We start from the raw sequence: 25,726 nt of genomic DNA, 5'->3' as shown, positions 1-25,726 counted from the left end.
TTTCCTAAGCAAATGGTCCTTCTAAGCCTTAAATTCCGGCCAGTGACCCTGAAATGTCCTAAATGACACAGCACAGAGCCCAGCTGGGTAGCTGAAGCTCTAGATGTCCAGGCTCGGACTGTTCACGTTCACCCTGAGAACGTCCCGGAACTAGTGAGCTCACTATTCACGTGTCCCTTTGTTAATTCTTTTTTTGCCCAGTAGTTGTGATGGCTTGGAGAGGGCTTAAACCTCCCTCTGTACAAACCAGGAAGAGGTTCACTGAGCAATTATGGGGATACGGGGGGGAGGCGGGAAGGGGGTGCTTATTTTCTTAATTAGTGCAAATGGCTACAGGCCACATCGGAAGTGTGCGCGCTCCACAATTTTGTAATTCACTAACCCTTCTTCCTACGGATGCCGGCCCTTTTAGAACAGCCAAGGAACACTGTATTACCCCGGAACGTAGGACAAGGAAGCGGCTCAACAAACAGCGACTAAACGGGACATTACGTCTGAACACAGAGGAAGGTAACAGAACTACGTTTCTACGCAAGTTCTTTTCAAAAGTCCGACTTTCTGCTGACCTGATGTGTCTTCTCTCCCTGCTACTTCAAACCAGTGAAGGGTTGGCAGCTTCTGACCAGATTCCCTGATTCTCACATAACCGTGCCCACCACACGACACTCAAGAGAGGGGCCACCTGTGCAGGGCTCTGTCCCCAAAGAGCGCTCTTCTCCGTCGTGGCCCAGATGGGGGGTGCACTCCTGCCTACCTGCTCTCATCCGTCCCACAGGCCTCAGGGCCTGCAAGGCGCCCTCTGTTTCACTTCCCTCCTTCTTGCTGGGGCCTTGAACCCAGGAGGCCGCCAGAGTGGGCGGGGAAGGGCCTGAGAAGCAGATTCTCCCTGTGTGTGTGCTGTGCGATAAATCAATGTCATTACCGGTCCAGAGAGAGCTCCGATTTCTCGTAACTCCTCTCTGCTTGAGCTGCCCACTCGCGACTGTAGTCATCCACCTTCTTTTCAAATGTTTCCGACACTGACGCAAAGTAGATGTCTGGGCGCCAGACAGACAGACTGGGGTCAGGACAAGGAGACGCCTTCTTCTGGTATTTCCTCCGGCTTTGCTCATCTAACTCAGCCCACATCCTCAACATCTGAAAGGAAGGATGGGCCTCAGCTATGCTGGAGGGCACCAGGAATAGGCTTCTCTTCCTGGGACGCCCAGTAAGATAAGGCGTATCAGAGGCACTGGCTTCAAATGAGAACAGGGGAAAGAGACAGAAACCTGACGGCAATGAGAAGGCCATCTTGACATCTGAAACGCGGAGAAACCGAATCCATCCCAGGGCGCACTGCTTTACCACGACTCTACAAGCGATTCGTCCTGGCCCTTCAAGCACAGGCAGGGTGACCACGTTAAGTTACTGTCCAAACTGAGTGTCTTGTAGCGTAAAACGGGGCACTATTAATAATAATACTGGGATGAGAGGCAAAGCCAGGGCTGTCTCAGGTCAACAAGGACACAGTCACCACAAGCCAGGTGACTGTGCTGGATCCCTGTCTGTCCCCCACCCAGGCTTTCCCACGCTCGGTGCCCCAAAGCGCTCCCCTGCCTCCTGGCTCCCAGCTGTGCTTGGCTGACGGGAGGTCCCAGAAGCAGAAAGGCATGTGGGAGGAGAGCGAGGCTGGGCATTCATCCCCCGCCCTCTCTAATGGATCTCGGAGCCCAGAACTCTACTGAGGGCTCCTGTCAGGTGGCCTCTGCCCACGGCCACCCTCTCCACTCCTGGTGACTGTTCCTGCCTGTGGGGGGCGGGTGGGAACCCAACTTACCAGCCCTAGTTTCCTGGAACCCTGTCCACACCTCTGTAAAGATTCCCTTCCTTAAATCCCTATTTGAGTGCCATGTTTCCTGACCAGCACTGAATGAAGCCAGATTTCATGACTGTACCTTCCACCGGGAAAACAACTCCTTCCTCATCCCCTCAACCCCTGACTGATCGCCCACCCCCGCCCCCCACCGAACCCCAGCATTACCTGGTGAGTCTCGGGGCTGCGGCCGTTCTGGTTTGCGCCCTCGAGGTTCAAGGCTTTCACAGCTGCTTGAATTTTCTGGGAATAATTCAAGAAGGCGCCTTTTCTCAGCAGGGTGTTGGAATGCTTGCTTTGCCATTTTTTGATGGCTTTGAAGTGGCGGAGAGCTTTCTGGGGATCTGCTCTGGATAAAACTTCATGGAGGTGCTTCGATTTCATTATCACCTAAACAAACAGACCACACAGACAAAACCAAAGAGATGAGGGCGTAACACAAGGGCCACGTCACACAACTTCACAGGACGGAGGTGGCCCGTGTGGAGCCCTCACGATGCCCCTGGGGGGGTCTGAGCACCCACTGCTAACCAGGGCCCTCACTCTGTGCCAGTCAGACTTGGGAGCTGGCGGTCTCAGGAGCTGAGGTCACGGGGGAGAGACCGTGACACTCAGAGTCCCTCCAGAACATGGCGCCAGGATGGGAAGGAGCCAACCCCGGAGTACAACCTTCAATTCGACCACCTGCTTCATGACCTTGGACAGGCCATGTCAGTTTCAGTTTCCCAAACTGTAAAACAGGGTGACTGCTGGGCCAACGGTGACGATCGCTCTCGGGGCGGTAAGGTGTGGTAGGAAAACCGCGGGCTTGTGCGTCAGAGGGCCTGGGTGCAGACACAAGCCCTGCCACTCACCAGCTCGTCCCTGAAACCCTGCCACTCAGCTACCTTGGCTGTAAAATGGGCAGAGGGCCACCTGCGTCCCCAGGCCGCAGGGAGGAGGAAGGGAGACAGCAGCCACGGTGCGCTCTAGTTTAGGGCCTGGCACAAGGCAAATGCCCCACACGGTGCAGTTTTTCTAGACGTGTGCGTGCCTCTCTGCCGTCTCACGGGATGAGGCACGCAGAGGGAGGGGCTCTGACAAGGCCAGGCGTTCCAAGGCATCGCCTGGTGCTTTTGAACTCTTCCCACCCTAGTTTTCAGCGGCCACTCTGAGTGGCAAGGCTCAGGGCGGGAGGCCCACCGCACGGCCCCCGCCCCACGACCCACAGGCGCGGGGGACCGGCACACTACCTCACAGTTGCTGGCGAGGAAGGGGAACTGCTTGGGCTGCAGGAACTGTGTCTTGGGGATGTCCAGGCCGTCCTCCCCATACAGGAACTGCACCACGCTGCCGTCGCTGTCGCGGACTGTCAGGTCGTACTGGACGACCAGCCCCTCCAGGTGCTTGATGATGCACCTGTACAGGGACCACTGGCTCAGCGCCCACCGGGCCACCTCCCAGGGCAGCCTCTGATGGAGCGGATGGAGGGCAGAAAAGGGGACTGCTGTCCTGCAGCCAGGCAAGCCCCCAGGACAGGCTGGCTCCCGTGCCCCAGGCTCTGAGCTACAGCACCTCGCGGCCAGGGGCTGCAGCCACGTGTCCTGAGGAGGTTGGCTGCCCCGCTCGACCCCGACTCCCAGCTCCAGCCCCAGCTGCTGGGACCACTGCCTGCTCCGTCGCTCCCTGACATGGCAGGGCTCCCCAGGGACCAGTGTCCTTAGACCCAGGAGGCAGGCAAAGCAGCGGGGCTGTCGCCCCATCCAATGCTTCTCTCACGCCATTAGTCCAGAGACTGTCAGGGACAAAGGGGACCTTAGGAACTAAATGCTGACGTGACAGCCCTAACCCGGTGCCTTTTTTCCTCAGTGCTCCCAGCGGTCAGCTGCCGCCCTCAACCTGCCCCCCTCTGCTGCCCTGGTGCTGGCCTTAGCTTACTTCTCTGGCCACCCTGCCTTGGTTTCTCCTCCTGCCACCTTCAGAGGGGGTCTCCTAGGAGCCACTGTTCCCCTGAGCTCCAAGGCACTGTCTTCTCGGCACTGTCTTCTCGGCACCCGGCCCGGGGCCTGGCAAGGTTGGAGCTGAGCATCCGTGTCCCCTTTGCTGCAGATGCTGAGGTACCAGGCACCTCGCAGGGCTGCAGCTCTCGGCAGCAGCCACAGCCCTGGAGGCTGCATCTCCAGGCCTCTCCCGAGCTTCAGCGCCCCCCCGGAACGTGTCCCCTTGCTTATCCTGCCGCTGCCCCCTCACGCCAGCCACAACTTTCTCTCTCCCCTCTGCAGCGTCTTGCTTTCTGTCCACCGTGCCACTGTGCTGCCACTCAGGCCTGACGCCTCCTGCCTCTTGTTCATTTCAGCCGGTTGCCCCACGTCTTCGCCGCGTCGGATTCTCCCTTTCCATCGCCACCCACAAGAGGCAGCCTTCCAACCTACGGCCCCTCCTGTCTGAAGGAAGGCACTCGCCCTTCCTGCCGTGACCCTCCACCGGCAGAGGGGTCCTGCGGACCGCTGTGCCCTTTGCCCCAGTGGCTGCCGCTCTTCATGCCAGCCCGGATCCCCAACACCCTCCTCTTCCCTGCTCTGCATTCAGATGGCCCCCGACACAGATCCCCCACCCCCAGACTCAGGCGATCACTCGATTCCTAGCTTTTTCTACACTCCACAGGTATCCCTGAATGATTTAAGAGGATGGAGGTGGGGCGTAACCCCTGCTCACAGGTGGATCTGGCCCTGTAATCCACACCGGATGCAGGAACTCAGGGCGCACCAGCCCAGACCTGCTTGTTTAACCTCCTCTCTGGGAGGAAAGGGAACACGGAGCTTCTCTGGCTGGCCTGTTTGGGCAGGTGGGAGGTTGAAGCTTAAAACTGAGACCGGCCTGGCTCCGAGTGCCGGACCCAAGGGGCCTGGAATCCTCTCTGCCCCAACCGCACAGCCCTCCCGGGGGGCAGGACCAGTGCATCACCACCCAGGACCTTCCTCCCAGGGAAAGGCGCACACGCTGACGCACGGGCCCTTCCTATAAACCTCTGAGCTCACACTTTACCGATCCTCTAGGAGGGGAAGGATATCGGCTATTTTCTGTCTTGGGCCACCCGTGGACATTTTTTTCTAGAAGTTTTTTCATCCAAAGGGATCTTAAGTGAATTGTCAATGAAAATGTGAAAAAAATGACAGAGGTGAATGGACCTGCGACGCTGATGCCACCTAAAGGTGGCAGAGCAGGTGCTCTTTACCTTTGGAGGTAGCCGGAGCGGCTGGTCTTCACAGCCGTGTCCACCAGACCCTCTCGCCCGGCCATGCAGTGGAAGAAGAACTCCTGTGGGAGAAGCGGGGACCCAGGTCCCAGGGGTGGCAGTGAGGACGGTGTGCTTCCTAAGGGTGGCTCAAGCCAGTGCCCCTGGCAGCTCTGACGTCTCCCACGGCCCCAGGGACTCCTGCCCTCCCCTGGGGTTGCCTCTGTCTCATTCTGCCCGAGCACAGAGGGACAAATGTTCCAGCTCCCGTTCCCAGGAGTCCGTCCTCAGTGCCATGTCCCACACCCCACACGCACCCCATTTTCCAAACAGAAACGGCACTGGTGCCTCATCATGCAGGGTTTTCCAAAATTCCACAACGAGACATGGGTTTATAACAGTAATCAGCAAACACGTACATACATACACACACACACATGCCGATAAAAGATAACATGACTCGAGCTAAAACTCTATGAAATGACCCCATTCCCCACTCTGATGCTGCCTTTACCACTCTACTCTGTTTCATTCCATGAAGTCAATCGTTTCATGATGCACGAAGGGGTCGCAACCAGAGTTCAGAACTCTCTGGTCTGCGTCAGCTCTCCACCACCCTTCGCCAGGGGCCACGGATGGCCACTGGAGAGTCCGTGTGGGACTGAGGGAGGAGCCCTGGGAGCAGCTGGTGGCCCTGACACAAAGGGTCGGTCCCGTTCACAACCTGCACTTAGCTGTCTGACAAGAGGCGTCCTTGCAGAGACACGCTAGACCAGGGAACAGAAGGTACTCACAGTCGAAAAGCCATTTCTGCCAAGTGTGAGGAGAAAACCTTTCTCTTAAGGGAGAGTTTTGTTGCTGACTGAGGAAAAACTAGACATTTGCTACCGCTGGTCAATTTTCCCAAGGTCAAGGAGGAGCCAGGGAGGTTCTCTTAGGGAAGCTTTGTGAAATAAGTCTCTGTGATGCTCCTTTTGGCCACAGAGAGCACCCTGGTGAGGGGCCTCGCCGTCCCCAGCTGCCCTCAGATGCAGGGAAGAACCGGTGGAGAAAGGGCGCAGAGCAGGAAGAGGCAGAGCTGGGATTGGTCTTATTCATCTTCCCATTCATCAGCAATCCCTCCCGAGCACCCACGATGCGCTAGGCACCGTGCTGGGCTCTGGCATTATGATGGTGAACACGACAGGGCTGCGTCCTCTTGGTCCTTGCAGGCCCCAGGGTCTAGTGGGTAAGCAGGGATAGCCTGGCACTTATTACTTGGCTGTCTTTTTTTTTTTTTTTTTTTTTTTTGCGGTACGTGGGCCTCTCACTGCTGTGGCCTCTCCCTTTGCGGAGCACAGGCTCCGGACGCGCAGGCTCAGCGGCCATGGCTCACGGGCCCAGCCGCTCCGCGGCATGTGGGATCTTCCCGGACCGGGGCACGAACCCGTGTCCCCTGCATCGACAGATGGACGCTCAACCACTGCGCCACCAGGGAAGCCCACTTGGCTGTCTTTGCTTAAAGCTGCTGGTGAAAGTCACAGGCCTCTTACTGTTGAGCTTAAGAGATGAGGAGAACAGCCCAAAGGAAAACCCAAACTACATACAGGAGGCTTGATGCCAGTGAGGAATCTGCCAGTGACGAAGCCGCCAGCCCTGGGGGTGAACTCATACGGCTCGAAGCAGGGCAGTGACTTGCCAGATGCCATCAGCGGGGGTCTCCGGCCTTCCAGTTCGATCTGGCCCAGCAGGCACGAGATCTGGGAGAAAGGAAACCCAAAGGCAGCTGAAGACCCACATGCTCGTTAAATGATGCTCCGTCCCAGCAGGGGATGGGGGGGGGGGGCTGCTCTTCCAGAAACACTGCATGGGATCCAAGCTCCTGAAGGCCAGCCTAGATTGCTAAACGAGCCCAGAAAGCTGACCTTCCAGGAAGATAACTATGTCTTCCTTTCCATGACGGCAATTTTCGCATTTGGACTCAGTTGAAACGGACGGTGTTTGTAAAGGCAGCCATGTTTCAGAAGCATCGCGTGTTATACTTGGACAGGACCCCCAGGTCCTAACGGGGAAACTGAGACTAGCAGAAAGAGTAGTTTAACTGTGATCTTTAACATTCTCAGGTCAAAAGAGAATAAAACTGCCTATTCATGTTCTTGGGGGGGAGAAGAGCAGCAGGTCTGGATTTTATTTAGTCGAAAGGGCTTCCCGATGGCCTCCAGCCTTTTAAGCCCATTCCTATTGCTCTCTACTCACCAGATGATGAGATGGTCCTTGAGACCCTCTCAAGGTCATCAAGGTATTTTTTAAAAGTTGCTAAAATGTGTGAAAATGCTGTGGTAGCACTGCAGTAATTGGTCCTCCACAACGAGCCAAAAATTAAAGGTTAAGAAACCTCTCGGACAATGCCTATAATGTAACACTGAATGAAGAACGCAGATCGTGCAACGTTTCAGGATCTCAGCTAAGATTATAAATACACACACGCCGTGTTTATATATAACGTGACTATGTATAATAATACAGTGTGTAAGTTTACAACATGGATCTGTTTGGTACACGTCAGTATCTGGATATTTGTGTCGGTATCTGTCTATGACACTTAACAGTGGTTAGCGCCTGCACTGATTTTGACATACTTTTGTATTTTTCAGTACTTGCCACATTTCGAACGGAATGTGGATCCTTTTAAAAATAGAAACAAATCTGAAAAGGGCCTCCTGCAACTACCCCACCCTTCTGCAAACCAGCCAGCACCCGCCTCGGCTCACACCTGCATGGTATTCACAGTTGAACCTTTGGCTCCAGACTGCACCATCATCTGCAAGTTGTTCTCTGGGAACTGTCTGTGCAGGCCGAAAGGCATGCATGCCTGCAGATGGAACACACGCACTGGTCAGTGACTCACCCTCTTGGGAATCCCAGGTTCAGAAGGTAAATCCAGGATGCAGAAGCCAACACAGACTACTTATCTAAGAGAGAAGCGCCAGGTCCCACCCGAGGTAAGAAGTCTCACCCGGCATCAACCCTTTGGCTAGAAGCCCTGGAGAGAAGTCTACAGGATGGCCCAGCACAGCAGAAACTTACACAGCATTTTAAATCAACTATACTCCAATAACAACTAAAAAAAAGAAAAAAAAAAGAGGATGGCCCAGGGTGCTGCGTTCTCTTGACACCTCTGCCAGGAAGCCCGAAAGGAGATGCAGAGGGGCCAGCATCTCCAGTTCATGATTCTGAAAAGCAGCTGGTTAAAAATAAAACCTAAGGTGGTGCCCTTGGGAACCTGTCCAGCAGAGCATGGCCTGGCCCTGGACAGTAGCAATGATGACCAATGTCTGTGTCACACTCACGTTTCCCAACATGCTGCCCAAATACCAAGCAGGAGGCTCACCTTGGCTCCTGGGCCAGCGGAAGCTAGCAAAGCCCCCAGGGGGACCAGGGAGATGCTGAGGTGGGGGGAGCTCTGAGTCTATCTAAGCTTCTGCCTAGGGTTGCAGAGACCCAGCCCCACACAGGAGAGGCAGAGTGGATGGAAAGAGATGGAGGAACAAGAAATAATCCTAAGATGCTTCTGAGACAACGCCCCACCTGCAGCGTCCCCAGTCAGCCCTGGAAGCTGAGCCTCCTGGTTTTCACGCGGTACTGGAGGGCTCCTCTGAACCACGACTCTCAAGGACGGAACTGTACCAAAAGGTCTGCATTCTTGGCCGCTGAGGGGATGCTGACAGCCAGTCAGAGGACTCCACGGGCAAACACTGACTTCTGCTGGGCACTGGCCACGCCTCCCTCCCTCCTCCTCAGGTGGGGCCTCAAGGCCCAGGAGGCAGGGTGAGGGCCAGGTGGGCTCCTTCAAGCCGCAGGACTGGGAGCCCCAGCTCTGGGCTGAGAAGGCGAGAGAACGGGGTCTGCCATCCTGGCCTGTGCGGGGACGTCCCTCTCCTTTCTCAGCTGCGCAGGAAGGGGCTCTGGAGGACTGGCAGGGCGCTCACCTCACCCAGGGCACCGTGCAGATTAGCTCCTAAATCCTCCCTGCAAGCCCACGAGGCAGGTGCTCTTCCCATCCCCAACCCCCTGGGGGAGGACACCTGGCTCAGACCGCTCACATCACACAAGGCCCGAGATCTCACAGCAAGTCCGCGGCAGAGCCAGGATTCGAACCCAGGCCTTCACTCCTGGGTCCCCCATATAAGCAGCACTGGTGGTTTTGATCCTTCATTCTGCCCCTCCACCCTGCAGTGGCCCCTGGGAAAGATTTCCTTCCGTCCCCTTTAATGCAGTTACCCTAAAATACAAACATTTAAAATGAAAAATAGTGGGGAATTCCCTGGTGGTCCAGTAGTTAGGACTCGGTGTTTTCACTGCCAAGGACCTGGGTTCAATCCCTGGTCGGGTAACGAAGATCCTACAAGCTGTGCGTGGTCAAAAAAAAAAAAGGAAAAAAGAAAAACAGTGCAATGTCTTCTTTCTCAGCATTCATCAAAGACCTTTCCAGACCCCAACGGGGTGAGGGAATGAAGCCCTTGGCTTTTCAAAACGATCAATTCTACTCGCCCCACCTCACGTCTCACCTCGTCAGCTATTAAACAGCCAAGTTGCTCCAAAGAGCCCAGAGCGAGAATCAAAATGTAATTTTTTAAAACACCAGCATTCAAAATGGTGGTGGTAAGTGCACACATTGCTGGACTAACCTTGTTAATTTCATTGCTGTAATGATTCACTTCCTCCTTGAACTTCAGATCAATCATGTTAAAATCCCTCTGGTCTTTGCCCAGATGGGCATCCTGCCACTTCCCTCGGACCTCATCGCACGATGCCACTTCTGGAAGGTTTAACGCAGCCCTGACAGCCTAGAATGAGAAAAGGACAACGTCGAAGGCTGCAGCCAGGTGAGGAGGGTGTGGAGCCCAGCCAACCCTCTGCGGCAGGCAGTAGCCACCCAGGCCCTCCTCACCCGGGGCCCACAGTGGGTGGACTCCTCAATGATCCTGTGTCTCCTGACATCTGCCTTCGGCTTGACCAGAATGTCTTCCACGCCTGTGAAGTGAAACAGACAAGCTTGGATGAGACCGGGCCTGACTTCTCACCAGGCTGTGAACTTGGTGAGGTCAGGGCACGGAGCATGGTGCCACGCATGCAGGGAACACTTGGACAATGATGGTGACATTCATATCACCATTAAGAGACTGCTACCGTCTCTTACGGGCTTACCATTTTACAAAGGACAAAACCTAAGGCTCGAACTTGAGCCCAGAGTTACAGTGGCAGAGAGTAAATCCAAGCCCACGTCCCAAACTTGTGCCTTAGCCACCAGCTATACTCCCTCCATTCAATAAAAACATGTTGGATGGATGGGCTAGAAGTGAAGATGACGTTTTGGGTGAAAAACTGAATTTGAGGAAAGAAGAGAGGGAGGGAGAGGACATCCTAGTTTTGACTCCCAGGAGTCACACTGCGTAGGGCCCAGCCTACGTGGTTGTGAGAACGCGTGTGCAGGCACACACACAGACATGCTCGAGCCTGGGGGACAGGGACCACCACCGCAGGGTCCCCGTCATTGCACTGGAAGGAGGAAAGCCTGGGTCACTTCAGTTAAGCCTGTCCTTCTGGCTTAAAAGGGCTGAGGAATTCCTCACCTTGGGCAAGAAGTCTTCCCACTTTCTCTTTCAATGAACTACTTTCTGTCTACATCTGAGAGCTACTGGACTCCAAAGTCCCTCGGCCAAGGTCTGAGTGGGAAGGGAGACAAAGGCTGCACTGTTCCAAAGCGGGGCTAAGGTGGCTGGGACTTCCACATGCAAAGTCCTGGAAGCTTGAGAGCCTTTAAAGAACTTGTGTGAGCAGGAGGGGAAAGAAACTGTCCCTCTGCGAGGAAGCCACAACCATGAAAGTGGGCCCTTCCATGGGGTCAGCTCCAGACCGCCTTGCCGTCCCTCCAGCGGCCTCCGGCTGCGAGGGCTAGAAGGCACCACGGCTAGCCTGGCCTCCCCTCCGAGCTCGACGCCCAGCTTGGCCCTGCGCCCTCCCAGTCTCTCGGCACCAGATGGTCTTTGCACCTTGGCCAACTTCTCCTCGTACCATGTGCTGAGCAGAGCTGCCTGTTAGGTTTGATCCTCGTCACTGTCTGGGTGTGGGATCTTCCTCTACTTTTCGCTTTGAAAGATATTTGCTCAAGGGTGTTCATCCCAGCAATATCGTGACAACCAGGAAAGAGCTTAAACGTCTAATAACAGGAACTGGTTAAATAAGCTACGGTACATCTACACAAGTAGAAGAGTCTGTAGCCGCAGACCTGAGGATGTCGGTTTATATTTGCTCACCCAAGAGGACATTTATAAAACACATCTGCGGGCTTCCCTGGTGGCACAGTGGTTGAGAGTCTGCCTGCCGATGCAGGGGACGCGGGTTCGTGCCCTGGTCCGGGAAGATTCCACATGCGGTGGAGCAGCTGGGCCCGAGAGCCATGGCCGCTGAGCCTGCGCGTCCGGAGCCTGTGCTCCGCAACGGGAGAGGCCACAACAGTGAGAAGCCCGCATACCGCAAAAAAAAAAAAAAAAAAAAACACATCTGCACCTGGAGGGAGGGGAGCAGATTACAAAACACTAGGTCGTGTAGGATCCCCTTTTTTCTGAATGTGTTTGCACTTGGCAAGTCTAGAAAGACACACATCAAATCGACATTGGTGGTTATCCCTGGCAGTTGAATGCTGGGTGATTTTAAATTATTTTCACACCTGTACTACATTATTTTGACTTGTCCACGATTAATATAAATTATACAATTACGCAGGCCCCGCTGCAGGCCGACGAGCCAACTCCAGCTGCGGCAGGCCCACCGGCCCCACGTCTACACGGACACGGGGTCTCAGTCCCACCGCTGCTGGTCTTGTCGGCTGGACGATTCCCACGCTCACTGGGGCTCCTGTTCAGCATGCAGCCCGTCACCCACTCCTCACAGGAAACTGCCGGAGGGCTCGGACTCCGCTCTGCGCACCTGGAGACACGCTGCCCTGAATGAGCTCGGGGCACAGAAGGTATCTGCACACGTGTTTTCTTTACAAAGCCAACTTCCTGAACAGCGGGCTCTCATTTCCAGGGAGGAAACCAGAGAGTTCCTCTTCCTATCTTAGGATCACCTGACAGGTCTGCCCCAACGTGGTGTTTCCAACCTCACCTGCTGCGTCGGGAGGTGTAGGCAGCTCTGACAACAGGGAGGGCCCTAGATGGAGTGCGGAGGATTCTGCACTGGAGGATTCTGGAAGGGCACTTGCAAGAGAGAATGGAGGTGAGTGTGAGTGAAAACATCGGTCTCAGGGACCGAAAACCAGAAAGGGTGGGGTTGAGAAAGGGACAGAATGGAAATAGAGATGAGGGTACAGGGGCGTGTCATTCTGTGCTATGTGAAGAAACATGGGATTGGGGGGCAGGGGAAGCACTGAGAAGGAGCAAGGCTGTGAAGTGTGGCTGGTGGCCAAGTGAGGATGCCTTTGTCGAAGGAGCCCGGCTGTTCCCCTGGAGGCTGCCAGGAGAGCCGGGGAGACATGCTGGTGTGCGTGCTGGCCAGGGGAGGGGGCCCCAGGGCCACCTGCCCACACTCACCCAAAGTGAAGCCTCTGTAGAGCTGCAGGTAGGCGGTGAAGAGGCGGGCCAGGCAGGTGAGAACCTTGCCGCTGGTCTCCCCGCCATAGATCTCGTAGCAGCAGTGGACCAGGCCGTAGGCGGAGCTCCCGTAATGTGCCTTGTCCAACACCCCGCAGAGCAGCTCCCCTTCCCTGATGATCACCTGCAGAGGGACGGCCACCAACGCTGGGTTGGAGGCAGCGCCTCCTGTGTGAGGTCCCCAACCCCACCCCATCTCGTGTCTTGTTAACCTTATTGTAACCTGCCTCAAGCCCTTGATGCAAAGAAGACTACACACACACACACACACACACACAGATATTTCAGTGTGTTCTTATGCCCCGTGCTCCCTCCACCCATCCGTACTGACTTAAAGTCAAGGATCCTTGACAAAAACCTTGTGACTGGAAATGAGAACACCTAGCGTCTAAACTTCATAACCGTGACCTTGGCCTAGGTACTTCCTTCCTTGTACCCTGGTAATAAGAAAAACACAACCTTTTTGATATCATTTAAGACCTGAGTTTGTACTTCCATAAAGTTGGTTTCAAGCATTAGCAGCTAATTCAAGGAAGGACTTCTAGTTGCACGGTGCCACACACATTAAGTATATAATCTAGGAAGGGAAAGAAGAGGGGCAGCTTGGGTTCCAAATGCGATGTGTGTTAGACCCTGTGACAAAGCACTTGTGAGCTGGGGCCGTGGGGATACTCCCCCACCAAGAGCACACAGAGGCCTTGGCAGTCTTTAGTGTGTCGCTCTCCTGCAGCAGCACCGTGCCCCCGGGTTTGGCTGCCCTGGGGCTGCCCCCAACGCCTGGTTCCTGAGCACAGAGCTGGGAGGTGTGAAACCTCACAGCAGCGTAATGATCTTCAGCCTCTCAGGGGTCTCAGGGGAAAACACAGGGTCTGCATTTCCAAGCTTTGCTGAGTCAAGTTCAGAGGCCTTCTGCCAGAGAAGCCTTTCCGTGCTGGTTATGAGTTTTATACTGAGAGTCAAATGCTAATGGTCAACTCTTACTCTTTCCAAAACCGAAGTCGACACAGTTTGGGTACAACTTCTTCCCTTCAGGCACGACTCCTCTTTCTATGCACGTGCCTCCATTTCTCTGTCTTGATTTTAAATCAAGCTGCCTAAACCCAGGACTGGAAGTCTCCAACCCACACAGCTGGGCAGCCATACCTGGGACTCGCACATGGAGTCGGGGTTAAAGCCAGGAACGGGCCGAGGAGACTCCTTCACCCAGGCCTTCCCGCCAATCTTCGCCTTTCCTGACAAGTTCAGTGGGACGTGATCCTCTGGGATTATGTTGATGAGCAGCGTGGACACAACCTGGAAAGAAAAAGAAGACAAAGCTGATGGAGGGAAGAAAAGCTGAGACATTCCCTTTTAGGGCCCCCTGTCCCTCTTCATCCTGAAAGGCAGACAGCTCCATTCTGATGAGCTGCAGGTGAAGCAGAAAACAACAAACAAAAAAACACCACCAACAAAAAAGGGACAGTTTCTTGTCTGTGGGACAAGATCTCAGTTTTTACTTTCCTGCTTACATGACTTAGGAGGGAGGGAGTTTAGGATTGGAAACAAACACATACCACTAAGAACTTCACTTCTTCTTAGAGTGAAGAATCCCCTAGACTTGAAATCAACTTCTTGAATAGACCAAAGGAAGAAAAGGAAAATAAACTGCTGTGGGATCACAGTAGAGAAAGATTTAAATTTGTATGTGGTTAAAAACAAAAACAAAAAAAAGGAAAACAGACAGCAGGGTTGAGAGAGATGGTGGGGCTCGTAACACCGCCCTCTGCCAGGGAAAGGCAGCTCTGACACGTGAGCCCCAGGACTGAGGCAGAGGTCCAAGAACCCCGTCAGAGGCATCCTTCTCTCATTTTCAGGCCACATCAAAAGAGATGACAATTATCACATACAGTTAGTAATGTCCTCCCACAGAACAGTGCTGACTTTCTGGGGGGCACCAAGGAGGAAAGGATATACAGACTAAGAATCCAGAGTCTTCCCTCTGAAGAGCTTCACAGAGGAGGCCCGAGGTATGTGACTGAGAAGCAGGCTGCGGTGGAGCTTCGGGGATAACGGGGTGTCCCAGGGTCCACTCCATCACTGACTGGTCGTGGGCTGGGGGGCAAAGGGTTACGTTCTCTTAGCCTTAGCATTGCTCATGTGTAGCATAGAGATGAGATCCGTTGATTCATTCAGCAATTATACATCGAGTGCTTACTCTGAGCCAGGCGCTGGGGGAGTCATGAATAAAACAGTCTGCCTTCAGTGGAGCCTCCAATCCCGAGGGGATCCACGCTTCGGAGGAAAATAAAGTGGGGAAGGAGGACTCAGAGTAGGGCAGGCGGAGAGAGTACCTGGGATTTTCCACAAGACAGGCAGGGAAAGCCTCACCACGAAGGAGAAGGGAGCCCTGCAGAGGTCAGAGCATGCGTTCTGGGCAGAAGGCTTTTCGTTTGAGTGAGAAGGAAAGGTAATCGGAAAGTTGTGATCAAAGGAGCGACGTGCTCGGATTTAACTTTGAGCAGGATCACCTGTTCCACATACATTCCTGGTCTGGACTTTGAAGCTAAATAAATGCTGCAAAGAATAAGCCTCCCAAGTGACACTGACAAGAAGGACTGGCACTTTGGAAGCAGTTATTGAGGCGTCCTGAGTGGGGAGCACGTGGGACGCTGTCTCTGTGTGAGGTCTGTCACAGGGCGCGCTGGTGATGTGACTGCTGGGCCACCCCATGGCTCCCACACAATTCACTTCTACGTAGCTAATACCAGAAATAAATTTATTTGACCGGGATTAATCATGGCTACTGAAAGGCCGGGGAGTCCTTCCTCTGCCCAATTGGGCCCATCGGTATGGCCATCCACTCAATACACGACTGCCAGCAGGAGGCCAAGAGAGGCGATTTCACAAACAGCTGCTCCACAGAGAAGCCACATGGGGGCAGCCGTTCCTGGGGATGACCACGGGTCAGCTCCACAGAGGCCAAGGGCACGCATTCCCAAAGACACAGCAGGCTGGGGGCAGGCAGACCGGTCAGACAGGCCCAGGGCTGCGGAGGGGCTGGGAGCCGCCGGCTGGCATCAACGGCTCTCTGTGTGCCTGTGCCCTACAAGGAAGTATCTATATGTGCACAATGGGGTCGCGGCAGCTACGGGAGCAGCTGTCTTTTCACGCATGGGCTCCGGGAACCAGCGACAGCTGGCAACAGCATCGTGAAAGAAAGCAGACAACAGCCCTTGTTATCCCTCAGAAAATGACCAGGAAGTTCATGGCCCCCGTGCTTCACAAGGCTGGCACCGCCAGGAGAGGGGGTGAGGAGTAAAGGCAGGAGGGTGACTTCCCTGGGATGCTGACCACAAGCTGCACTTCAACCGCAGTGTCACATGCCCAGTTGGGACCGCCAGCTGGGCACAGTCAGGATGGAAAGTCTGAGAGAAAGGTAACATATGTATCCAACCATCTAAGGACAGGGAGATGTGACCTGCCACCTCATCTGTAAAATCAAGGGGGCAGTAAAAGCATTTCACAATCTCAACACCCTTTCATGATAAAAACACTCAACAGACTAGGAATAGGAAGGAGCATCATCGACCTAATAAAGGGGAGGCGTCAATGAAAACCCTACAGCTACCATTCTCAGCGAGCAAAGACGACGCTTTCTGCCTAAGATCAGGAACAAGAAAAGAACGTGTGCTCCCGCCACTCTATTCAACAGAGGTTCTAGCCAGGGCAATCAGGCATGGAAAGAATAAAGCTGCTTTCAGATTGGAGAGTAAGAATGAAAACTACCTCTACTTGCAGATGACATAACCTTATGTAGAGAGAACCCAAAGGAATCCACAAAAAATTATTAGAGCTACTAAATGACTCAGCAAAGCTAAAGGATTTAAGATCAACATTCAAAAATCAACCGTAGGGCTTCTCTGGCGGTGCAGTGGTTAAGAATCCGCCTGCCAATGCAGGGGACATGGGTTCGAGCCCTGGTCTGGGAAGATCCCACATGCCACAGAGCATCTAAGCCCGTGTGCCACAACTACTGAGCCTGTGCTCTAGAACCCGCGAGCCACAACTACTGAGCCTGCGTGCCACAACTACTGAAGCCTGCATGCCTAGAGCCCATGCTCTGCAACAAGAGAAGCCACTGCAATGTGAAGCCCGCGCACCGCAACGAAGAGTAGCCCCCGCTCGCTGCAACTAGAGGAAGCCTGTGCGCAGCAACAAAGACCCAACTCAGCCATAAATAAATAAACAAATAAATTTGTTTTTAAAAAAATCAACCATATTTCTACACACTAACAATGAACAATATGAAAATGAAATTAGGAAAAGAATTCCATGTACAATAACCTCACGAAGAATAAAATACTCAGGAATAAATTTAACCAAAGAAATCCAAAACTTGTAAGTGGAAAACAATATTTTTTAAATTATTTAAAGAAATTATTTAAAGAAATTATTAAAAGAAAAAAATTATTAAAAATTATAAAAAAAATTATTAAAAAAATTATAAAAAAAATTATTTAAAGAAATTAAAGAAGATCTAAGTAAATGGAAACATCATGGATTGGAAGACTTCATATTGTTAAGATGGCAACACTCCCCAAATTGATCTACAGATCAATGCAATCCCTATTAAAATTCCAACTGCCAGTTTTACACAAGTGACAAGCTGACCCTACAATTCATATGGAAATGCAAGGCACCCCAAATAGCTAAAACAATCTCGAAAAAGAACAAAGCTGGAGGACTCACATTTCCAGATTTTAAAACTTATTTCAAAGCTACAGTCATCAGGACATGATATTGGCATAAAAATAGACATATTGATTAATAGACTAGAATTGAGAGTCTAAAAATAAACCCATACACCTGTGGTTAACTGATTTTTAACAAGGGTGCTAAGAACATTCAATGGAGAAAGAATAGTCTTGTCAACAAATGGTGCCGAGACAACTGTGTTACCTACTGGCAAAAGAATGAAGCTGGACCCCTGCCTCACACCACATAGAAAAATTAACGCAAAATGGATCAAAGACCTACATGTAAGGGCTAAAACCATAAAACTCTTAGATGGAAACACAGCTGTAAATCTGTGTACCCTTGGATCAGGCAACAGATTCTCAGATGTGACACCAAAAGCACAGGCAACAAAAGAAAAAGTCAATAAATAGGACTTCATCAAAATTAGTATTTGTGTGTTGAAGGGCACTATCAAGAAAGTGAAAAAACAACCCATATAATGGTACAAAATATTTGTGTCACATATGTGATACAGATCTAAGAGCCACAATATATAAAGAACTGTTAGAACTCAACAATTAAAAAGACGAACAACCCAATTAATAAATGGGCAGAGAGCTTGAATAGACATGTCTCCAAAGAAGATATTATAAATGGCCAGTAAGCATATGAAAAGATGCTCAATATTTTTAATCATTAGGGAAAGGTAAATGAAAACCACAACGAAACACCACTTTGCACCCACTAAGATGGCCATTGAAAAAACAAAAGACAAATAAGTGCTAGTGTGGATGTGGAGAAATTGGAACCTTCATATATTGCTGGTGGAAATGTAAAATTGTATAGCTGCTTTGGAAAAACGTTTGGTAGTTCCTCAAAAATGTTAAACATAGAATTACCATATGACCCAGAAATTTCACTCATAGCTATATATTCAAGAGAATTGAAAGTACACATTCATAAAAAACTGGTGCACGAATACTCAATGCAGCCTTATTTATAACAGCCGAAAAGTGGAAACGAGCCAAATATTCCATTTATCAACTGACAAATGAATAAACAAAATGTGGTATAACCATACAATGGAATACTATTCAGCCATGAAAAGGAATGAGGTACTGTTCATGCTATGACATGGATGAATCTTGAAGACATTATGTTAAGTAAAAGTAACAAGCCACAAAAGCATACGTAACTTGTATGATACCATGTATATGAAATGTCCAAAACAGGCAAATCAACAGAGACAGAAAGTGATTACCAGGGAATGGGGGAAGGAGGAATCAGGGCTGACTGCCAATAGGTACTGAGTTTCTTTTGGGGGTTATGGAATTGTTCTGGAATTAGTGGTGATGATTGTACAACATAAAGAATACACTGAAAAAAAAATCACTGAATTATATTATATATACTGAATTATATACCCAAAATGGTAACTTTTCTGGTAAGTATGAATTACATTTCAATAAAACAAACAAGGATTCCGGACAAGATGATTCGAGGTCCTTACCTACACTAATATTCTAGAAGTGCATAATTTACTTTCTGGTCATAAACTATGCTAGGGAGGAAAGATCATACCTGCAACATTCTTTTAAACTGTGAAGGGAGGCAAAATCTACAAGAATTATAATTATTTATTATTTAAATTATTTATATGAAGCCTCTATTGAACTTTAAAAAATGTTCTAAAAATTAAATGGACTTCTTTTTAAAAAATGTTTTGAAATGTGTATACCCTTTAAGCCAGCAATCACAATTCTAGGAATTCATTTAAAATATATACCAACGAAAAGTACACTAGTATAGCTATAAGTGGGTGTCCACCACAGCACTGTTCAGAATAGTAAAAAACCAGGCGACGATCTACATGTCTGCCAATAGGAAATTCCCTGGCGGTCCAGAGGTTAGGACTCAGCACTTTCACTGCCAGGGCCCTGGATTCGATCCCTGGTCAGGGAACTAAGATCCCACAAGCCACTCAGCGTGGCCAAAAACAAAACAAAACAAAAAAACCACCACAACAAAAAAACTGGACACTCATTAAATGTCTGCCAATAGAGAGACAGTTAAATCAATTATATATATCCATATTGTTGGGTACAACACAGAATGGGTTAAGAAGAATGAAGTCAGTCTACACGTACAGACATAGAATGAACCCCATGATACATCATTAAGTGAACTAAATATGTCACAAAGCAATTACAAGAAAGGTTCTGTCAACCTAGCACATGAAAACAGTTAAATAAACTTCATGCTATATTTGGAGTGTGTTAGGGTGGTTCAAATTAAAAATACAAACTGCCTGAAATAATGAGATTCCCTTTGGAGGACCTGGTGGCTCAATTAAAGTAAGCTCTCTTACAGACCAGTTAAAATTGAGGTCGACGTGCCTGAGGATGAGGTAAGTGCATGCCTCAGGCACCAGAATATCATGGATAAAGAAGTGGTCTTAAATACAAGCTCAAAATTGAATGTCAGATTTAATCATGGTTCATGGTTCTCCTGAGTAGGTATAACATGATTCCATTTTTATTTCTTTTCTATGAGAGTATGCACATACATGAAGAATGGGATTGGACAAAGAGGAAATTTTTCCTTTTTCCTTTCATATTACTGTCTCTTTATTTATTTTTATAAATTTATTTATTTTATTTATTTATTATTTTTGGTTACATTGGGTCTTCGTTGCTGCCGCGGGCTTTCTCTGGTTGTGGAGAGCGGGGGCTACCCTTTGTTGTGGCGTGCGGGCTTCTCATTGCAGTGGCTTCTCTTGCTGTGGAGCACGGGCTCTAGGCGCGTGGGCTTCAGTAGCTATGGCTCGCCGGCTCTAGAGCACAGGCTCAGTAGTTGTGGCGCACGGGCTTAGTTGCTCCATGGCATGTGGGATCTTCCCGGACCAGGGCTCGAAGCCGTGTCCCCTGCATTGGCAGGTGGATTCTTAACCACTGCTCCACCAAGCAAGCCCTACTGTCTCTTTATTTAACGAAAAACTTACGTTACTTCTATAGTTAAAAAGAATTTAAAGGGCAGAGATCTAATAAATGAAATCAGCAAGGTTGCTGAATCAAGGACAATATACAAAAATTAACTGTATTTCTATACACCAACCATAAACAATTAGGAAATTTAAAACATAATATTGGGCTTCCCTGGTGGCGCGGTGGTTAAGAGTCCACCTGCCGATGCAGGAAACACGGGTTCGTGCCTCGGTCCAGGAAGATCCCACATGCTGCAGAGCGGCCTAGGCCCATGAGCCATGGCCACTGAGCCTGTGCGTCCAGAGCCTGTGCTCCGCAACCGGAGAGGCCACAACAGTGAGAGGCCCGCGTACCGCAAAAAAAAAAACCCCACAAAAAACCCCACAAAAAACCCCCCATAATATCATCTACAATAGCAAAACCTAGGAATGAATCTAATGAAAGATGAACAAGACTTTTATGTCACTGAAATACATACTGTGTTCATAATTTGGAAGATTCAACACTGGAATGTAATCTCAAAAGAACTCCTGGCAGGTACTTTTTTGCAGAAATATACAAGATGACTTTGAAATTTATATGGAAATTCACAGGGCCAAGAATATTCAAGATAGTCATGAAGAAGAACAAAGCTGGAAACTTTTACTATCGAAAATCAAAACTTACTATAAAGCTACAATAATTAAGACAGTGTGGTATTGGTGCAATGGGATCAAACTAATCGATGGAACTGAAATGAGTCCAGGAGTAGACCTACACATATACAATTAGTTGATTTACAACACAGGAGATACTAAAGAGCAGAGGAAAAACAATGGTCTTTTCATCAACGATGTTGTATCAACTGGATAGTCCTATGGGAAGGAAATGAATCCTGACCCCTTACTCACATCAACAACATCCACAAAATTCAACTCCAGGCAGACAGTAGACATAAGCATGAATGGGCAAACAATAGAGCTGCTTACCAATGATACAAGGAAATACCTTAATGACCCTGGGGCAGCCAAGTAGTTTTTATACAGGACTAGCCATAAAAGGCAAAGCCTGGTGAATTATATTACATAAAGAACTTCTGATCATTAGAAAACAGCATTAAGTGAAAGGGCAAAAAGGCCAGCCATCAAGCAGAAGGAATACACATATCTGGCAATGGACTTACACTAGAATATATTTCTAAAACTCTTACCTAGTAATAAGAGAATGGCATAGACTAAAAAAAAGGCAAAAGACTTGAACAGGCACTTCACAAAAGATGAGATCCCAGTGGCCATAAGCATATGAAGAGGTGCTCAACCTCACTTGTCATTAAGGAAATGTAAATTAAAAGCACAATAAGACACCACTACACACCCATTTCAAGGGCTAAATTTACAGATGGGGGAAAAAACAAAAAATAAAAGACACCCAAACGAAATGGGACAATAATATGACGTTCTGCTGAGAATAAGGAGTAACTGGAACTCTCATGCCCTGCTGGTAGAGGTGTAAATTGCTACAAGCACTTTGGAAACCTGTTTATTAAACTCTTTATTAAAGTTGAAGGTAGATCTTATGACTCAGCAATTTGATTCCTTGGCATTTAGTCATCAGAATGCATATATATGCTCAGCAAAAGACATGTACAAGAATGTCATTGTAGCCCTATTTGTAATAGCCAAATGAAGACGATCGAAGACAACCCAAATGTCCATCAACGGTAAAATGGACAAATGTATAATGGTATATTCATATAATATAATACCACACATCAACAAAAGTGAATAAACTACCACCATATGTGACGACATGAGTGACTCACACAAAGAAATGATTTACTCTATGATCCCATTTTTGTAAAGTTCAAGAAAAGACAAAACTTACCTATAGTGTTAGAAGTCAGGTGAGTGGCTACCTTTGGGGAGGGGCAGAAATTGAGAGGGGCCTGGAAGGGTCTTCTGGGGGTGTTGGTGCTATTCTACTTTCTGATCTAGGTGACGACTTATGTATTCACTTTGGGAACACTCATTGAGCTATATATGCTCGAGATCTGCAGTGACGGGCAAATCTTCTTCCTTTACATGCTCTCTCATTTTCAACACATGGTGAGAGACCTCCGGTTCTTAGGTGGAAAGAAAACCACTCGAGAGGCTGTATAAAATGCCCTGGAGAAATAGCCTAACACTTAATTTGCTAGGGCAGTACAAATAAACTTCCCAAGCTAAGTTGCTTATTTCCTGATTCAAAACATGGCTTTTCTCTGTAGAATCAGACTGAGTCACTAACAAATTCTTGTGCAGTGCCGTCACTCTTCCCCTTTTCATCTCTTTGCAAAGAAATAACAGCCTGTACCAACCTCTCAAAAAACACTGAAAAATCTCAACTGCAACAGAAATAAAACCTGGGCCTATTTTCCAATTCGATTTCATTATAAAATAAGCATAGGCCAGACATGGTAAACAGTGAAAAAGAAATTATTCCTAACACAAACCAAATTACTCTATCACTTTGATCTTTTTTATGTCAAAGGTTTTGCTCATATACATTTTTAACACGTTCCAACTGTGATTACACATAGAACTGTGTAGTCTATTTCTTCTTTCAACATTATGTCAGAGAATTTTCCAGACGGTTACATAACTTTTTAAAACCACTATTTTAAACAACTACATAATATCTTAACAAATGGATGTCCCACAATTTACTTAGCCCCAGTGCTGGGTATCTAGGTTTTTCTAATTTCCACCACTATAAACCACAATGTCATGGACTGCATTTTTCAAGTTATTTTACTATACTTCAGATGATTTCCTTAGGCTGGATTCTCAGATTGAAGGGAATGAACATATTCGTAGCTCTAGATATACAGTCTTTGTCAACTATTTGGTTCTATTTTGAACTCACTGCTTATGTTTAAACAAAATCCTAATAAATTCTGGACACTTACTTAAGAATTAAAATCCCTTTAGGTCCAAGATAACTTGAGATGACTTACAAAATAAAGACACCTAAAAAAGAAATAATAAAAAGAATATAAGTGGACAAATACATATAACCAGCTGAACTGGGGGCTAGCAAACTACAGCCTATAGGCCAAATCTGGCCCACCATCTGTTTTTGTAAATAAAGTTATATTGAATCGCAGTCATGCTCATTCATTTAAGCCTTGTCTATGTCTGCTTTCACGTGACAATGGCAGAGCTGAGTAGTTGTAACTCAGAGACTGGATGACCAACAAAGCCTAAAATATTTTCTCTCTGGATTTTACAGAAAAAGCTCACCAATCCCTGAACTAAACTTAACTGCAAAATTCCCCATCTATTCTGTTAAATCAACTTCTGTTTCTGGCCAGGATAGAACAATGGTGACCTGATTTCACATCCACTAGAAACAAAAACAGTAACAACAAAAGCAGACATGAACATGAAACATGAATATAAAACAAAGGTTTTCGATACAGTGACCTTAGGAAGTGAAGGACAGGGATCAGCAAGGATATAGTACACTTGAACTATCTATCACCTGAACCTGACTGACATTTGCAGAGCACGCCATCCAACAACAGCGGAATACATATTATTTTTAAGGACACACGGATCATTTACCAAGACAGACTGTATTTGAAGTCATAAAACAAATCTCAATAAATTGAAAAGGATTCAAGTTATCCAAGGTATGTTCTCTGGCCACAGTGGAATTAAATTTGCAATCAGTAATACAGACATCTGGAAAAACCCCTAAATATTTGGAAACTAAATCATATACTTCTAAATAACTCAGGGGTCAAAAAAAGAGAAATTAGCAAGTATTCTGAAGTGAATGTAAATGAAAATACAACATGCTTAGGGGAAATTTTATATATAAAATGCCAATATTAAAAAAAGGAAAAAAGTTTCAAATCAGTGACTTCTGTTTCAACCTTAAGTAACTAAAAAAGAAAAGCAAATCAAACCCAAAGTAAACAGAAGAAAGGAAATAAAGATCAAAGTGAAATCAATGAAACAGAAAAATAGAGAAAGTCAATAATAGCTGGTTCTCTGTGAACAATAAAACTGACAGACCTCTAAGCAAACTGAGCAGGAAAAAGAGAGAAGACACAAATTACCACTATCAGAAATGAGACAGGAGACCCACCTTCAGACTCTACAAATAGAAAACGAAAGTAAAGGAATATGATGAGTAACTTTACGCCTATAAATTCAATAACTTAGATGAAATTCCTTGAAAAAACAAAGCAGTAAAGTTCCTCCAAGAAGAAAGAGATAAACTAAATAGCCCTATATGTATTAGAGAAATAGAAATTTTAGTTAAACAAATCTTCCTAAAGAGAAAACTCCAGGTCCACATGGCTCCACTGGTGAATTCCACCAAACATTTAACAAAAAAATAATATCAATACTACACAAACTCTGGGGACTTCCCTGGTGGCGCAGTAGTTAAGAATCCGCCTGCCAATGTAGGGCACACGGGTTCGAGCCCTGGTCCGGGAAGGTCCCACATGCCGTGAAGCAACTAAGCCCGCAAGCCACAACTACTGGGCCTGCACTCTAGAGCCCGCGAGCCACAACTACTGAGCCTACGTGCCACAGCTACCGAAGCCCACGTGCCTAGAGCCTGTGCTCCGCAGCAAGAGAAGCCACTGCAATGAGAAGCCCACTCACCGCAACGAAGAGTAGCCCTCAATAGCCGCAACTAGAGAAAGCCCATGCGCAGCAGTGAAGACCCAACGCGGTCAAAAATAAATAAATAAATTTATTTTTAAAAAAAATACTATACAAACTCTTACAGAAAACGGAAGAAGAGTAAATACTTCCCAACTCATCCTATGAAGCCAATGTTACCCTGATACCAAAACCAGGCAAACATATGACAAGAAAACCACCTATCAAAATCCCTCATGTACACAGAGGCAGAAAATTCTACACGAAAGTTTAGCAAACACTACCTCATAACCAAGTAAGGTTTATCTCAGGAATACAAGTTGGCTCAGTAACTAAAAAGCAGTCAAGTCCCAGGTCCACAGATTTAAAGAACTGCAGAGCTAGGAGAGACCTTAGGGCTCGTCAACCTGAACCCTTTTGTTTTATAAATGAAGAGCTGAGGCTGACAGAGCCAAGGTCACGTAACTGATTAAGTATAGTATGATGGCCTGGGTGTTAGAAAGTCCTGGGTTTGAATCCCAACTCTGGCTCCTATGGACTTGGGCATGTAACAGCTTCTCCAAACTTCGTTATCCTCATCTGCTAAATGGTGATAATGATGGCTTCTGCATCGCAGGTTGGTTGTGAGGGTTAAGTAAGATAACATATTTGAAGCACTCCCAACAAACCTCAACTACTGCTACCAT

The 25,726-nt window shown here is 48.5% G+C and overlaps 1 protein-coding gene across 1 annotated transcript in view; it reads right to left on the bottom strand.

The window, feature by feature from the left end:
- POLR1A (RNA polymerase I subunit A) overlaps positions 1-25,726 on the bottom strand; it is a 76,917-nt gene that overhangs the window by 13,538 nt on the left and 37,653 nt on the right. The window contains exons 15-24 of the mRNA XM_060027416.1: positions 13,844-13,993; positions 12,641-12,824; positions 9,997-10,079; positions 9,734-9,892; positions 7,819-7,917; positions 6,653-6,805; positions 5,067-5,149; positions 3,085-3,250; positions 2,021-2,242; positions 923-1,137 (exon numbers count right to left, since the gene is read on the bottom strand). Of these exons, the coding sequence (XP_059883399.1) occupies positions 923-1,137; positions 2,021-2,242; positions 3,085-3,250; positions 5,067-5,149; positions 6,653-6,805; positions 7,819-7,917; positions 9,734-9,892; positions 9,997-10,079; positions 12,641-12,824; positions 13,844-13,993 (1,514 nt within the window). The remainder of the gene's footprint in view (positions 1-922; positions 1,138-2,020; positions 2,243-3,084; positions 3,251-5,066; positions 5,150-6,652; positions 6,806-7,818; positions 7,918-9,733; positions 9,893-9,996; positions 10,080-12,640; positions 12,825-13,843; positions 13,994-25,726) is intronic.

This window comes from Delphinus delphis, chromosome 12, assembly GCF_949987515.2.
Source record: "Delphinus delphis chromosome 12, mDelDel1.2, whole genome shotgun sequence".
In the NCBI taxonomy this organism is placed as follows: Eukaryota; Metazoa; Chordata; class Mammalia; order Artiodactyla; family Delphinidae; genus Delphinus; species Delphinus delphis.
The sequence above is the reverse complement of the archived record's forward strand: the minus strand, read 5'-3'. Positions and strand labels throughout refer to the sequence as shown.